The 17,217-nt window shown below is 44.2% G+C and overlaps 1 protein-coding gene across 1 annotated transcript; it reads left to right on the plus strand.

Moving 5' to 3' along the window:
* Positions 1-4: 4 nt before the first annotated feature.
* Positions 5-16,027, plus strand: CC2D1B (coiled-coil and C2 domain containing 1B; the record flags this gene model as incomplete). Its single annotated transcript, XM_008947797.1, has 14 exons — positions 5-49; positions 319-391; positions 2,581-2,693; positions 3,499-3,694; positions 5,936-6,108; positions 6,762-6,887; positions 7,405-7,463; positions 7,713-7,829; positions 8,057-8,130; positions 8,799-8,857; positions 10,309-10,360; positions 11,762-11,861; positions 15,143-15,233; positions 15,897-16,027. Coding segments are annotated over 14 exons (1,398 nt in total), but the record flags the coding sequence as incomplete, so codon positions are not given.
* Between the last annotated feature and the right edge of the window lie 1,190 nt (positions 16,028-17,217).

Raw genomic sequence — 17,217 nt, forward strand, 5'->3', positions numbered from 1 at the left:
GGCCAGCGGGGACGCCCGCAAGAGCCGCATGCACCAGAGGATCGCCAAGGTAAGGCACGGGGCAGCCAGCCCAGCTTCCCTCACAGCTCTCTTGGTAAGGGCCTCCTCAGAGCCCAAAGAGTTTGTGTGTTGTCCTTCTGTCTGAAAAGAGCTCCAGTAGGCGAGCTGTAAAGCATTCAGAGGGAGGAGAATTGGAGACAATGTGCATATTATAGCCAAATACTGTGTATTCTGCAGTATTTGTGCCAGTTAAATAGAAAGGATGGCTAGTTTATAGTCAGCTTCCATTCGTGACTTACAGAGTGCCTTTTATTACAGCAATACCAGGATGCCATAAAAGCCTATAAAGCTGGGAGAAAAGTGAATTTTTCTGAGCTACCTGTTCCTCCTGGTAAGTGTGAATATAAAATGTCCTGGTATCAAATTTTGTATGTCTACTGAGCTCTGAAGGACATGTACAGATATTGTGTCCTCATCGTGTGGAACAGCTCCTCATTTTTCTCAGTAGTAGGCTGGCCTTACTCTTTGATGGTATTGTGAAACAGCTTTTTAATATGCTACCAAATTCTCAAACAGGTGAATATTCCTGACTTCTTCACTGTCTGACAGCATCAGAACTTAAAACTGGCTCTATTTGTAAAGTCAAACAACTTAGCCATGGGCAGGTGCTGAAAAAGTTACCTGTCTGTAATCTGTACCAGCCCTCCTAGAAGAAAGAGGACATGAGATATACTGGTTTCCTTGGTTTACTGGAAGGAGATTTTTGAAACTGAAAAAATTTACCTGATGTCCCACACTCTATTGATTCCCAGCAGGAGCCTCAGAACTCTGTATTCAATTAACCATCTTCTTGCAGCAGCTCACAGGCCAGATCAGTATTGCAGCTCATGGCTAGTAAAAATAGGCATGATTTGCTGCATCTCTGTAAACTTTGGTCACACTGTGACAATGACAGAAGCAGAAACTGAACTTGCTTCTTGAGACATTGTGTCCTTTTTTTTTCCTCCAGAAAATGTAGTTGTGTGTCTAAAAGTTTGGGAAAAGTCATGTATGAGTGCTCCGCTTCTGGTTTGCATGATGCTGTTTCTCCCCTAGAGAAACATTTCCCATCATCTCCCCACCATTCCCTTTTATCTTGTGCCAGATGTGTTCTTCTGAGAAGACAGACCTAGCACTGCAAAGCAGCTCCTGGATTTTTTAAGTTAGAAAGGGACAAGGATCTTGTGGCTCTTCTGTCGTTGTCAAATGTGGTAATGGCAAGGACTGTAGTAGTTGTGAAGTAGGCAGTGCCAGCTCTGTTAGGTCGTGTACTGCTTTGAAGGTTCCCTGCTTTGAAGCTGTCCCTGAAAAGCAGTTTAGCACCCTTTGTTCTAGAAATTGATCCATTTCTTGGTAGATCCCAGTTCCTGTAAGAGTCAGGTACTCCATATTTACACCTCTGACAATGTGGTTAACTCCCCAGTTCCCTTGGACATTATCTGCAGGCTTTTCAGCCATCATTCAGAGGTCATATGATGTGCATTGAAGGCAACCGTCAGGAAGTCACTGAAACCAGGCATGAGATTGTAGTGGCCTGGCAGTGCATTTTTTAGCATCAGGATGATGATGAATACCAGCCTGGACCTCTCTGGGGATAGAAATGCTGCTGAGTAATGGATCAAATGTCCCATGGGGGCACAGAAATCTCTGTTCTGCCTGCATGTGTACCTCAAACCTGTTCTGTCTCTGTAGCAGCCATCTCTAGGTTTAGAAGAAGCTTAGTCTTTATTTCTTGTCTTCTTGTCACCTCTAATGAGATTTGCAACAAGAATACTTGCTACATATTAATGAGATAAATCTTAGTAACAGACATTGTGTAGTAGTAGCTCTGGGACTTCATTGTTTGAAGCTGACACTGAACTGGTAGTATGGAAGTGAGAGTTTATCTTCCATCATCAAGCCTTCCTCTCATCCTTGAAAGGATAATAAAATAATGAAAAGCATTGTTCTGCATATAGCTCACACTTAACTGCTGTGTCTGCCTTAGTTTGCGTGCTCTGTGTTGCAGTAGACTTTCAGCAGAGGTTTAGTGGTACCCAGATGTCAGCAGTGTGTTGGTTGTGACTCTGTGGGGTAGCACAGGTCTGCTGGACTGTGTCCCCACAGAGGTGAAGCAGCAGTGAGAGGGGGAAAAGCCACCAATTTTTTGTATAGTCCACTGTCCTGTTGTGCAGGAGAGAGTCTACATTCTTTACTGGTTCTGGGGGCATCACTGTTGCCAAAGTCTTGAGGTTCTGAGGTTCCTTGGCTCACTGCCAGTTGCTCAACTTAGGAGACTATGCATCCTATATCCAACTGTTATTGCATCCTTTTAGCATTGTCCCTTTAAACCTGGATATAGCTGAGAGATCAGATGTTAACTCCACCACTCAGACTTTATCTAGCAAGGCTTTGTGGCCTTTGTCTCAGTCTAGTTACGATGAATTTTGAAATATATTAGATAACAGATACTGGCATTAGAAATGGCTTTCCAGAAAAGAAGAAATATGAAAGACCCAACATAGGTCTTATTCAACTTTATTTCTGTATTCTTTTCCTCAGGATTTCCCCCTCTTCCTGGTGTTGCAGCAGTGGATGGTGACAGTACAATAGCTGCTGTTTTGGAAAGTGCCAGCAAGCTGGCAAACATGGAGGAGAATGATGAAGAGGAGGAGGTTAGTATTTCTTGGTAGGACATGTAGACGCTAATATAGTGTCTGTTGTGGCATGCAGAGATAAGGCCATTGGGTTTCCACTCCAGCAATGGTTCTGAGATGAAATACATTTCCCAGTAGTCTGAAGAGTACAGGAACTCAGTAGTAACTTCAGTTTCTATTGTAGTGTAGGAGAGAGAGATGAGTTGTTACTACAGTCAGTAACAAGAGATTCTGAGAGTCCGGAGCTTGGCTCTTTCATGACTGTTTTGCATGTTGGATTTCTTTTCAAAGCAAACACTTCAGATCCTGGACACTCCTTTACTTCCTTGTAAAGTACTCAAATCTGTACTCTCATCATACATCCCAGTAGCTTCTGTGCTTGTGCTTTCCTAGGATGTCCAACACTTGCTGTTTTTTTGTCAGACAGCAACAGCCTTTAGACTTTGGTTTGATATCATTATCTCTCTGGAATTGGTTGCTGATTGTGCTTTTAACTGGAGTAGCTCTTAATGGAGGGAATTCCTGGATGGTGTGTTTTTTCTGCCTGCATCTCCTTTATTTGTAATCACTGCCTTGTTGAAAATTCCTTGTCTCCCTTTTATAGTGGAGGTTTGGCACTTGCACAGGTCAACTGCCTACTGGCACGGCATGGCTCATAAACCTCCAGAAGATAAAGTTTGCTGTCAGGAATGTTATGCTCCCTTCAGAAGTGCTATCAGAAGGCTGATCCAGTGATAACCAAGCTTGTGGATGCATGAGATGCTGTCCTCAGCTCTGGAATAGATTTTCTGCATTTAATATGGAATTCTTTTTGCTGTGCTAGAAGGAAGCTGTGACGCAGGCCCCGGTTGCCAAGAAGCCTGCTCAGCTGCCTGGAAAGCCGACTCAGGTCGTTAAGCCAATTACAGGGCCATCTGCTGCAGTCTCTGAGGAGGAGAGCTCTCCTGAACGGGGCACACCAGCCCCATCACCCCCCACTCTGGGCAAGGCAGAGGCAGTGGATCAGCTCCCTCCAGCTGGTAAGGTGAAGGGATCACCATTCCCAGTGATCCGGGTTGCAAGGCGTTCACACGAGTTCAGTTTCATTCTGTGGCACAGATGTCTTGTCATTGTGTTGTAGCTTTGAGCCTGTGACTGTGTGGTGTAGATTTCCTCTGGCAGGAAACATGTCTGCTGGAGGGCAGAGCCAGCCCAGCCACGCAGCTTTACTCCACAGAGGCAGCATGGGTAATTATGAGTGTGATTGGGTTTTCAGTTAATTCTGATGTGACGGGTGTATCGATTCATAATGTTTAACTCTGCTCACAGCTGAACTCTACCTACACTCTGCTGAAGTGGACAGCTTGCCAGTGTGAATTACTCAATGATCTAATGCAGCTTTCTACATCAAACAGTGGTTCCTGCCTGGTGCTTCATCCAGGGATCTCAAACTGGCATGTGGACAGTAGTCCATCAATCTCCAGTCCTCCTGTTGCCAAGGTTGCTGAACAATTGTCTGTACAAGATGGATTGTCCAGATAGTAAGGGACAGCCAGCCCCTCAGAATGTGACTTGGGCACTCATCAGCAGTGCTCAGGCTCTCACTGAGTCTGCTGTCATGCCTGGACTGTGATCCCATCCTTCTGTTCCACCCTGGGTCACTCCCTCAGGACACATCAGAGCTGCCTCCCTGGCTGGTGCAAGTTTTTTGCAGAGTGCAGAGGGGTTTCACAGTGCCACTGTGATTAGCTCATAACTCTTCCCTCTAGAAATTTCCATTACTACTTTTATAAAGACCACTAAAACACAATAATTGTCCATTTTGGCTCTGAAGATCCATGAATCCTCAAGAGTTTCAATTTTAGCTGGCATCAGTCTCTTGAGTAAATTGCCCTAGAGTTATGCTGTGAAGGAGTTGATAATACCTGGTCTCTGGTGTTACAGTAATCTCTCCTGGATACTTAAACTATTTTAAAATAAGACCAGTAGGTGCAACAAGCACCTGGTCAGATTAATGGTGACATGATTTTCACAACAAAATGTCAGTACTTCACTATTGTAAAGCTATATTTCACTAGTCAAAGTGCATTCTGTGACCCAATTTTTACCTCCTTCCCCCTAAAATTACAAAGTGCAGCTTCAAGCTGCCTGTACCTGATAAATCAACTGAAAAAAAAAACAAACCAAAACAAAACCTTTTTCTTGATGGAGAGCACAAGGCATAGAGTTTGGGAGTGGAGCAGTTGCACTTGAGGCCTATACCAGGAAGGTCAAGGAGCCAAGATCAGCTGGATTAATGGCTTTGCTTAGTCCATTCTCCAGGTTTTCTTTGGAAATACCTGTGCTCTGTGTCTCAGCCTCAGAGCCCACTGTAGGTTTAGTGTCAGTGAAATCTGGGCTAGCTACCTTGTCTAATTAGTTTGGTTTTGGCTGATTGGGCAAATTGGTCACGGCAGGAGGACAGTGGGCTCTTTTGCAAAAATGGGGATAAGCTGATCATCATCTGACAGCAGTGTATGTAGTCACTGGTATATTTATTTGCTGAGACAGGCACCTCTTGCAAGAGTTGTTTAGCTCGTGTAATCATCAGCAGAGTGCAGTGGTGAATACAATATGAGTATCTTTGGAAATGGCTGCAATCAGCTCACACTGGACAATTTCCTAAGTGAGGTATAAAAAGAGGCAGGCTGCACTGACCTGGTACAGTGTAAAGTGATCTTTTCTGCCTTGTGTAGTTGTCCTTACCATTTTGGGAAGGAAAGAGGAGACCCAAGAATGAATAAAAAATAAGGTGGGAAGGAATTACTGGTAAGCAAAGGTGATATGCCTGAGTGTGCCTGCACATTGGTTTGTCTGGGTTGTCTTCTGACACATCAGGAGAGTGGGAAGAAATTAGTATAGAAGATGTTCATGCTGTTTGCTGTCTTGGAAGTTAACATGTCAAGCTGAAAGTTTGAATTCAGGTTTTGCTTTGGACCAAATCAGCTGTACAGCAGCCTGTCTCCTGCCTGCAGGCAAGGGGCTGTAGTTACTGTGTGACACTTGGGAAGTGCTGTGAGCTTTTTTGGTGAGGGATGTCATGATAGAAGGAAGTTTATTTGGTTTTCTGATACATGAAATTGAAACTGGCCAAGAAACAGCAAAGTGCAGTAAAGAAATGTCCTTATTTGATATCTGTACTTTTACTGAACTTTTTCTGTCTATGAACTGAACGTGATAAACCTGCTCCAGGGGCGTGGCAGTGTCAGCTGAGTGAGGGGTTTTATACAACTGTTTTTCAGCTAGGGAACAGCTGGAATTTCTGGAGAACAGAAGGAAGCAATACCTGAAGGCAGCTGTCAAGGCAAAGAAGGAAAATAACCTTGAACAGGCTAAGATGTACCTCAGAACAGCTAAGAGCTTTGACCTAAGGATTGAGCAAGCAAAATGTGGGAAACCTGTTGATATTTCCAAGGTTAGTAGGACTGTTAGTGTTCTGCTTTGTTTCATATTTTTGGATATTTAAGTGCTTACTTCAAACAGTGAATTACTTAATAAATGTTTCTTGACTCAGGCTAAGTTAGTCAAGTGACAAATATGGATACGGAGCCCTGAAATTCCCCTGTATTTTTGTTCTAGTTTTTGCTTTGTTTCATTTCCTCTGCTGCTCCTCAAATGTGCTAGATTTTGAGAAGATTTAGTCTTGATGAACCATTTGGTCTTTGGTTTACAATGGCACATCTAAACCATGCAGCTTGGAAGTGTTCCCTGGGCTTAGGGTGTGCGTACATCTCAGCCCTGTCCTAACTCCATTTTGGGGTGGGGATCAGTGCATGGGATACAGGAGTGCTCTGGTTTCCCTGTGTTTGGGTGGATAGGGAAACCAGACTGCACTGTAATAGCTCTCATGACCTGAATAATCAGGGAACTAGGCCTGTAAGACACAAAACATAAGTTTTATGACTTAAGCAGTTGTCAGGCAGTGGTGTAAGTAGTGGTTGGGCTGGAATTGCCTTGAGAAGGGAACCAAGCCATCTGCCATGACTGACCTTTCCATACATTGACTGTTTATTGTCTGTTTCATTTTTTCCTGTAAGGGCTCTGAAATGTGATGTTCTTGTGTTGCAGTTGCCATCACCCCCTACAGATGATGAGGGTGATTTTATCTTCATACACCATGAAGATGTCAGACTGTCTCAGAAAGCAGATGAAGTATATGCACAGCTCATAAAATTGCTGAAGGACCAACATGAGGTGACTGGTCTTTTTTAGAAATGTTTTTGGGGTTGTTTTTCACACTTCTCTGCGTTTTATCAATAATCCCATCATTGTTTCTGTGAGGTCTTAGTTGTTTTTCTTTTAAAATACTTTTGATTTTATGTGTCCTAAAGGGGAAAGGTTTCAGAGCTGCATTGCCTACAAGTTGAAGTCAGAGGGTGTGCTTGGAGGCTTGGGTCAAATTATCACTATTAAATATGAGTACTCAAGTTTGAAAATAATACCTGAACGATGAAGACTAGCTATAGGGTGAAGCTCATATCTAGAAATGAAGTGATTAAAATGTAATAGGACAGAACAGCTCAAACAAATGCTGTGCTCAGCTTTGGGCTTAAATGAGTGGGAGAGTGGATGTTTTTGGGTGACTTGGGAAAACTCTTGGCTTTTCTTAGATTAGATCATCATCAGCCTCAAAACTCTGTGCCAGTCATGAGTCTGTGTGAAAGGATCACTGAGTGCATCTGTATTTGTTTGGTTTTGCTTCTGTTGACAGAGGTGTTTGCAGTACTCCAAGCAATTTATGCACCTGGGAAATGTGGCAGAAACGACTCGGTAAGCCCACTGCTCAATATCCCACAACGTGGTCCTTTCAGGCTTGAGTCTGCCTCACCCCACTAGAGGTGGTGGGGTTCAGGTTGGTAAGCTTCATGTTCTGTGAGGAGATCAGTGACTGTGAGGCCTGCATCTCCAGGCTGCTCTCAGACCCCTGGTCTGAGGGTCACTCTGTGGCCTGTATCTGTCAGAATGCTGTTTGGTGTTCCAGTGTGTAGCTTTTCTATTGTTTGTTTGCTTTTTCTATAGGTTTGAGAAACTGGCACAAGGTTGTAAAAAGGACATGGAAATCCTGCAGCTTGCACGAGCACAAGGAATGGATCCTCCAAGCCATCACTTTGAGGAAAGAACCTTTAAAATGATAAGGTGTGGAGAAAAAAAAAAAAAAAAAAAGGGGATTTCTCAGGCAGGCTGGAATTTTTCTGGTTTCTAGCTCTTGTTTTAGGGGGTTGTGGGTTTCAGTAAACTCAGATGGCACCTACGGTTTGGCTCAGCATTCCTGAAAAGTCACTCAGCAGTCCTGGTCTGGCAGTGGATCAAGTGGCAGTAGGCTACTGGGATAAATATGGTTTTTGGTCTTTATTTTTTCACAGGATATTTTCTGAGCTCAACAGCACAGAAATGCACCTTCTTATTGTCAGGGGGATAAACCTACCAGCTCCGCCAGGTATGTACTCCAAAGGGCATGTGGGCCTTTCCCTCTGAGGAGGTGAGGAAAGTAGTGGGGAGTGAGATTTTTCTACCTTGAAGACCACTTCAGGAGTCAAGACCTGTGTAGCCAGCACTCATTAAAACAAAACAACCAAGTTTCAGGCCCTCAAAAGCCTTTATACAGTATTTAAAAAACAAACAAACAAAAAGAACCCAGAAGAATAAAGAGAATCTGGGTTCCTTCTTGACAGAGGGAAGAACTTTAAATTGTCTTGGGTTTGCTCATAACTGGGTCATAGTTTAAGTTTCCTGTTTACCTCCTATTTTCTTATGAATGCCTGCCTTAACTCTGCACCACCTTAATGTGTATTGACCCTTCAGCAGACAGGAGCTGCTCGTCTCCTACCAGTGTAACTGCTTTCATACCCTTGTTTGTGGGAGGTTGTAAACCCTCCGTGCTGGACTGCCTCAGGACTAACAGCAGCATTAAGAACAGTAGATCTCTTCCTTGGGGTGCCAGCTCTCTGTGCAGCTTGGTCTGCTGGGTGGGTTTTTCAGTTGTCAAGCGTCAGGTCATGAGTCCTACTGAAAATCAGGTGCTCTTGAAAATAGTGCTCAACGTTACAGGTACAGTGAAAATCTCTGTACTGGCTGCTGGGACTGGCCGAGTGTTGTCTCTTTCAGGTGTGTCCCCCAAAGATCTGGATGCATTTGTGAAGTTTGAGTTCCAGTACCCGAGCGCGGTGAGTGTGGGCCCTGGCGCCTTGGCCCTTCAGTCTGTCCCCCTGGCCTCTCTGTTAGCTTGGGAGGGCTGCAGGGGGGATGTAGAGGTTTCCTTCTAGAAAGGGAAGACACTTGTAGGCATACGGCCTGAATTCATTCTTAAAACAGAAACTTCTCAAAAGTGTTGAATCAGTTTCCTGCAGATATGAGCTTTGCTGCACATTTCCCTTGATGGTTCCCCACAGCTTGCACTTAGCAAATATGTGTCCATGGCAGGAGAAGGGACTTAGGCCATATAAATTTCTTGACCTTACTAATTAATACTTATGTGTATGTGCATGTATATATGTGCATGTATATGTGTATGTATGTAAAAAATATGTATACATATGTATCTGTTATTTTTTTCCTTGAAACTCCCCAGTGTGACACTGCTCCACTCACCTTTCAAAGCAGTCTCTGGTCTGAAAAATACGGAAACCATTGAGCTAGGAGGGCTTCTAGGAGGGGCTGGCTAGTCCTGCTGTCAGCAGATGTGCTGGGGTTTCTGCTGCTTTCTCTGTAGGGCAAACCCAATCTTTGCTCTTACAGGTAGGACTCACGCTTAGCCCTGTGAGTGCAGAGCCTAGATTTTTTACCTCCTAATAAATTTTGCAGCAGTTCCACTAAAATGGGTTCAGTTACCTGTGGGAAATCAGTGATGGTCAGATCAGGTTTGTTGCTTAGGTTTGAGTTACGTGAGGCCTTAGTGGAGTCGTCCCTTCCATTAGGGTGGCTGGAAACAGAACTGGCCTGTATGAATAATTTTCTGGAGAATCAGTAAGAGTCAGCATAGTTGCTTTCAATCTATTTTTGTTTTTTTTTAAAAAAACAGATCTCTCCTGCTTAGCCACCAGCCAAACACACCACCTTTCTCCTTCATAGCTGAACTCAGTTCTGCAAAGCAGCTGCAATAATTGGGTCACGTTGTCCTTGTTCCGTCCCCAGAGATTTAGTTTGTACTCTGCTTTAGGTTAAAAGTTAATTCATTTTGGTGGCAGATTGATTGTCAGGCAAAATAATAGTAGGGCAATTCCCTGAATGATTTGTGATGAATTCCTTGTGTAGCTGGTTATTCCAGCTAATGCAGAAGGAACAGAATTGCTGTGTCGGGGAGTGTGCACAGTTTATCATGGAGTTGAACAGCCACAGTCAGTAACTCTATGATGATTGGATGGAATTGAGTGTGACCACGTCACTTATCTGTGGCTTTTATATGTAATGTAATGTTTTGGCTTATTTTTTATCTAGTATTATGCTTGTTACCACAATGAAATCCAAATATTTTAGTCCTGAATGTGCCGTGAGTCTTCTTATGATTCAGGTAACCCCATCAAGCCTCATGTTTCTTGTGTAGGTATAAAAATAGTTACTACTCTGTATTTTTAAACACTATCTGATGGTTTTATGTAATGTGTGTCTCTTTTAATAGGAGCAACCTCAAAAGAGTAAAACACCTGTAATTAACAATAACAATTCTCCAGGTTAGTACTTCTTCTGGGACAGAGGGGAAAAAACCCTGCACTTTAGGAACCATGGGAGAGCACCGGCCAGTCTCGTACTGTGAATCAGGCCAGAGGGCCTCCCACCACTTTTTTTTTTCTTCTTTCTTATGAAAGGGCTTGTTGGAGGGTGGAGTCCAGCTGTGCTGGCAGTTCCTTCACCCTTATCCCAATACTGGTGGCAGTTCCTGTGTTACTGATGAGTGAAATCCTGGAGTTACCAGTCGTGCTCCAGCTGTTGCCATCAGCCCTGCTGGGAGATGGGCCAGATAAAGAAATTTTCTTTATTAAATAAGTTAAGTTACTAATTTTTAACATCTCGATGGATCAGATCTTTTTCAGTCAGATTTTGTGTCCTGTGAGATTGCCATTCCTGTCACAATTTTTGCTAATCAGCTAACATGTCTAAACCTGACCAAGCATCATTGCTGGAATATTTTTTTGTGTGTCTTGAAACTGGCTAAAATACTTTCTTTGTACCTTTTGAAAAACACCCCTTTGTACCTAGCCACTGAATACCAGTATTAGACCCATTATGCATTTTAGAATTAATCATCTTGCACTCTGAGTTGAGTTTATTGCTATATTATTTTTTTCAATTCATGCAGTAAGCAGCCATCTAGTGTCAAACCAACTCTGAATTAAGTATCTAAATTGCTGGTTGTGAATTCATCTCAGAGAGAGAAAAATATGTCTGTGGAGTTTATAGACATCTTCTGTTAAGAGTGAACGTTCTGAAGCCCTGATACTAAGAACTATGTTCCAAGTCTTTCAGTAACTTGATCTGCACTTCTGAGCAGCTGCTGAGCTTTAGTGGTTTGGGATCCCAGGCTGCCAAGCAGAGGTGACTGCCCTGGGTAGCACAGCAGATCAAGTCTTTGAACATTAGTTGTATGATGTTGAGCGACATTCTGATAAAAAGGGATCCTGTGGCATAGTTCTTGTCATGCTCATTAGTGAAACTGGTGTTAAAACAGTATTAATTACATTATCAAATCACCCCCTCCCAGTCATTCCAACCCTCCTGTGCTTTTTCCTCACTGTACCTTTTTCTTAGCCACAGACACTGTTTCATGGCAGAAAGACTTAGATTCTCCAGTTGTGGCTCTCCAGTAACTTGGTGTCACCTCCTCATGATGGGTTTTCTGCAGTTTGGTTTCTGTCCCTGCAAAGTGGGGTGACAGAGATGAGCTGTTGCACAGGGACACTAACCCCTCAATGACTGCATAACCCCCCGAGACGGCGTTTCCTATGGCTGTGAAGTGCCTTTCACAAGTGGGCCAAACTGGGGTAGACAGAGGTCTGAGCACGTGCATGTAATAGGGGACTGCACATTGTTTGCCCTTCACAGCTTCCTTTCATTTTTGTTTATCTTGACTGTAGAGTATAACCAGTTGTTTAAGTTGAACATCAACCGAAATCACAGAGGCTTCCGACGAGCCATTCGGTCCAAAGGAATTAAATTCGAAGTGTTCCATAAAGGGTAAGTCCAGAGTTTGCTCCCCCCTCATTGCTTCTCTAGTAACTGTTGGAAAGAATATTATAGCTGAAATTTTTGAGGCACAAATTCTTAAGCTAGGAATAAAGAGTTGTCTAGTTCTCAGGTTTGAGGGTGTCTTTCAAAATGTGGCTGAGCTCTGTATCTTCTCCTGTGGGGGTGATAAAAAGGCAGGAGTTGAGTGAAGTTGATTTGTAGCTGGCAGATCAGCTGAGGGTTAGTGCATTAAGAGGAACTGATGAGATTCAGAATTTAATGACTCCACTTCAGATTGCTTTGATTCTTACCCAGTTTGGCTTTAGTCATCAGGAATAGAAGATTTAAGTGCTCTATGGGTTAACTTTGTTGAATAATGGACAAGTGTCAGCCAAACATTAACGGCGGTAAAACAGATGATGGCAGAACTAGTGTTACATTTCTGTACTTAGCTTTGTTCTGAGGATCTCACAAGATTTACTGAACACTGCTAGCACACTTAGACTGTCTTGAGAGACAGTCCCTCATCTCAGAGATCAAGATGATGGGATGGATGTTAACAATCGGCAACGTTCAGGGAAGTTGTTTCTTTCTTTCTATTACTGGGACATGCAGAAATGATCCATAGGTTCTCCAAGATAGTTTTCAAGTTGTAGATGTTATTCGTGAGCTAAAGTCCCATTGTTTTTACTCCAGGTCTTCCATTTGCATCTATGTTGAAGCAAAAGCTGATTCTCTTACTGAGTAATTTTTGTCAGTCCCGACTGCTCCACTTGTTAAAGGTTTCACCATTAGAGATCCTGCCTCTCTTGCATAGAACTGTGAAGTATTTACACTTGTTTAAAACATTTTCCCCTTCCTTCTGCGTACTGCTGTGCATATGGGGCATATCCTGTTCCCTTCCCAGCTGGAACTGTGCTTGTTTTTAAGTGCTGAGCTCAGGCTTCAGTTCACCCATTGGGAAATTCTCTCCAGTGATTCCTGAGTTTTATGCCAGTTCCAGACTGTCCTTTGAAGCCTTTTCAAAGATCATCAAAGAATCTGTGTGGGTTGTCTCACTTCTGGTTCTAAGATTTATTTATTTTTTGTTCTTAGAAGAGGAATCCAAGAAGTTAAATCTGTTCTTGTTTCTGGGTTGTGGTGGAGGGCACCCTGTTCCCCAGGGCATATAGCAACAGGGAAGGAGAGAAAGAGTGACCCGCTGGTCACCTTCCCCTGGGCACCTTCTCAGGGGAAAGGAGAGGGTTAAGTGATCCAGGCTCTTTTTTCTAAAGACTGTCTGCTCCCTGTCTTTCTTTGAGACTTCTGAAAGTATTATTCATTTTATAGTGTTTGTAGATGATGTAGTTTTAGGGTAGTTTAGCGCTTTGGCCATCTCCCAAGATTTCCTTTCAGTGAGCAAAGGAGACTTGTTTCAGGCCATATATATTAAACTTCAGTTTAAAGAACACTTTCAAGTAAATACTCAGCAATCTATTTTTCCAAAGGAAAAGTCTCTCCTTAAACCTCTCCTAAAAGCTTCTGAAGATAAAAGGAGATGTCCCCAGAGCTGTTTCTGAAGCCATGGCCTAGAGCAGGTTCACATTCTTCACTGCAAACCCCAACTGATGAGGGATGAACCAATCTTTACTGCTTCTTGAATTATAAAATGGAAAAAGGCTTTAAAAAAATTAAGCAAGAAGAATTGCTGATCCTCTTTTTAAGTTTATGAACAAAGTGTCCAGGATACTGCAGTATGATTATGCAATCCCTCTTCACTTTAAGGTGTTTGTGAAGGAAGTATTCTAGCATGTAAGCTAATGAATTCCAAACTTTTCTTAATGATTTTGTGAGTCTACTGTAGTCTCATTGAAGGAGAGTACAGCCTCAGCTCTGGAAGGCTTTCTGTCCAGGGAGTTCAACAGGCAGCAGGTTTGGGAGCAGCACTGTCAGCCTCTGAGTGCTCACCCGGCAGTGCCCGAGCCCCTGCCCTGGGCTCTCTGCAGCCAGACCATCGTCCCCCTCACCTGTGGGACAGGAGCTGCAGGAGCAGCCAGGCAGGGAGGGGGGTGCCAGGCTGGGTGCCAGGTTCCCTGCACTGCAGCTGAGAGCAGCTCTTTGGAGAACACACGGGTGAAGCAGTCACTGAGGTGGTAGGGATGAGGCATCAGCCTTGTTCCTTTTCCAGAGATTTTAGGCAGTGGGGTTCCCAGAGTTCCCCTGGAGACTGGGCACTGGTGGCAGCAGCAGGTCCGTGCACTAACTACTGCTTCCTGTTGCCACTGATGGCAAGAGGCTCCACATAATCCCCTTCAGAGTACATCCAGTCTCACTTGATGGTATCAATATTTCTTAGTGATACTAGGAAGCAGGGTGGATGTTTTGGGATTGGTTTTTTTTATGTTTGTTGGTTTGCTTGCTTGTTTTTTTCCTAAATAGAATGGCATAAGAAAAGGAGGCTTCTGAATTCTCAGCAGATTTCCTGCAGAATCTCTAGATGTTAGTTATGTATCAAACCTTTTGGGGACTGATTTGGGGAGATGCTTGGATGCAGGCAAATAAATCCAGTGCTTTGAGTTGAATGCTTCCACATGGAATTAATGTGGTTTAGTCTCAGCTGTTGCCTTTTGGGGGAGGTTGGGTAAAGATTGCCCAACCCTTCTGTTGAGGTGAAGGTGGATCTCTTGCTGATGAAACTTTTAAACAGAAGTGACTGTAGCAGAGAAAAGTTTTCTGTGTTTAACTTCACCAGACTGAAGATTGTAGAATGATCTTTCTTGACTGTTCAAACAACCAGTGTGGAGGTGAATCAAGGCAATAGCTGCTACGAACTGCTCTTACTTGTTAAAACAGAGTGTTTTGGTTTGTCAAAGTGAAACAGGATGATTCATGTGACTTTTTCCTAATAAGCAGTTTGCCAAAACCAGCATGTGCCTGTGAAATGTTTGTTTTGAGGGGAGAAGCAGCTTCCTTGGGAAGTGTTTGAGCCCGTTCTGTTGCAGAGCACACTGCAGGAGGTTGCTGTCTGTCCTGACTCCCCAGCCCTGTGCTGGGGCAAAGCTGCTGCCATCCCAGGCACTAGTTTAGTAGATTGTTTGCCCTCACTACTGCCCTCATCTTTAATTTGGTTGCAAGAGAATAGTTTTTTTAAATTACTTCTGTGTCTTGTCCTTGTAGTGGACTTCACAAGTTTGCCCCTTGCAGCCTGGTTTGTAGGGTGATGGGGCAGGCAGTGATGACCTCTTGGACTGCTCTCTCTGATGTTCTGAGAAGCCCTACCCGTTTGATTCATGAAGGTTCCTTTGGAACAGGTCCTTTTTCAGAAGTGACAAGCAGGTGGGGACAGCACACTTGAAACTGGAAAAGCTGGAATCGGAATGTGAAGTTAGAGAGATCATCGAGGTACGTTTCCTGGGGGGGCTGTGTTCCCCCAGTAAGTCATGTCTGAGCACAGATGGCAAAGGACTATCTGCAGTGTGTAAATGTGTGTGTGTATACAGGTGACTGTGCTGGATGAGCCCAGTAAACAAGGGGCTGTTCTTTGGTTTATCATCTCTTGAAGCTTGTCTTAGCTGTGACAGTCCTACTCCTGGGAACTTTCTAGGGACTCTCCTGCAGATTTTTCTGTGGTGATTCCCAAAATGATTTGTGCTGGTAGCTGACAGATCAAAGGGTTAAGTGAAGACTGCCAGAGTGGATGAGATCCACTAGGATATCACTGTGTGGAACCCTGGAAACCCAGATAACCCCTCAGGCTGCCTGGCAGGCTCCCTCAGGACACGGCTGCCCCTGGAGCCCCTCTGTGCTCGGGGGGCTGGGTGGGCAGCAGGCAGAGGCAGCACAGGCACCAGTACAGCTGCCCCTGCACGGGCTGTGGGGGAACCTCTGCTGGGCCACAGATCCAGGGAAGCACACGCCTGGGGCAGGTCCCGGCACGTTGTAGGCACCTGCAGGTGACCTCTGTCATCTTCTGGTCATGGGGAAATAAAAGCAGTGGTTGCCTGAGGCACTGTGGTTTATCATTTGTATGTGTGGTAACTGATCTTCTTTTTGTGGCTTTTTCAGATTTTTGATGGCAGAAAGCCCACTGGAGGGAAACTGGAGGTAAAAGTGAGACTCAGGGAGCCTCTCAGTGGTCAAGATCTTCAAACAATTACAGAAAATTGGCTGGTCCTTGAACACTAGTTCTATCTGAGGTATGAATACTGCATGTAAAGATGGTCTGGCCAGAACTTGACAGGGACACAGATAAACTCTGCTTGAATAATGTCTTTTGTTGACATTGACCTAATTACACTGGCTTTGGTACCATTCATCTTTATATTTGTAGTGGTGAGTTGACACAATTTCAGAAATGAGGTTACAGAATCTCTGATTAGCTTGTGGATCTGAGGTGCTGTTCTACAGTCACTTGAAATACAGGGAGCTTTTCCAGCATCACCTTTGTCTAGAAGATAAGACTGATGGGTCCTTTCTGGGGGTGGGGGGTGCTTTATGTCCATCCCTATTGTTAGCAATAAGCTTTTCAGAGTTGGCAAGGACCCTTCCTCCCCTACCAGAAGCTAGAGGACACTGATTTGTCCCATGGAAGTCTGCTTGACTTCATTTGAAGGAGGAGCTATTGGAGACAGGCTTGCTGCTGGGTACTTGAGTCTTCTGGGCAGCTGTACGGCTGAATGCAGGCTGCCCAGGCATCTGTGCCTGGTGCCTGCTGTGCTCATACTAAGTGGGGAAGAGGAGCTGTGTGCTGCCCAAATGGCTGTGTGTTAGGAGGAAAAGGAGGTGGGCTTCCCCTGCTTGCCAGCCTCTGTGGAAATGGGTTGATTATGGAGCTTGTCTTCCTTCCTTGTACTCTGCTTTTTAGGGATCACAAATTCTCACTTCTTAAAAAGAACAAATGATTTTGATGTCTTTTTTAAAAGTGATTTTCTGTGTGAAGTTACTGAAAGATGAGTACTAGAAATCCACCTGCCTGTGGAATCTCTGTTTCAGCCTAGCTTTATCTGTGCCTGATGTTGGAAGGAAGTGCAGATTAGTTGGACACAGTCACCAATGCCATGAAACATGTATGTTCCTGAGGCCAGGCAGGAGGGGCCCTCACCAGGGACAGTCAGTTCTGCCTTTGGGGGGTGTGAGGTGTTGCCCATGGTCACAGGGTGTCACTGCAGGGGTGTGACTGTGCTGGTCCCTTCTGAGCAGGTATTTACTCTGCTGTGGCAGCACACAGCCCTCCTCTGGGACCAGGACCTTCCTGTAGGGGCTAGGAACAAACCCTTCACCTTTTCTGGTGGAAAAGAGATGATGTATAAATACAGAGTGTTTAATAAGTGATCCCTTGAGCTCCTGAAGCCTCCGTGCTCCCTCCTCCTCAGCAGATTGTTTTGCT

The sequence above is a fragment of the Merops nubicus genome, unplaced genomic scaffold, assembly GCF_000691845.1.
Source record: "Merops nubicus isolate BGI_N331 unplaced genomic scaffold, ASM69184v1 scaffold24919, whole genome shotgun sequence".
NCBI classification, from domain to species: Eukaryota; Metazoa; Chordata; class Aves; order Coraciiformes; family Meropidae; genus Merops; species Merops nubicus.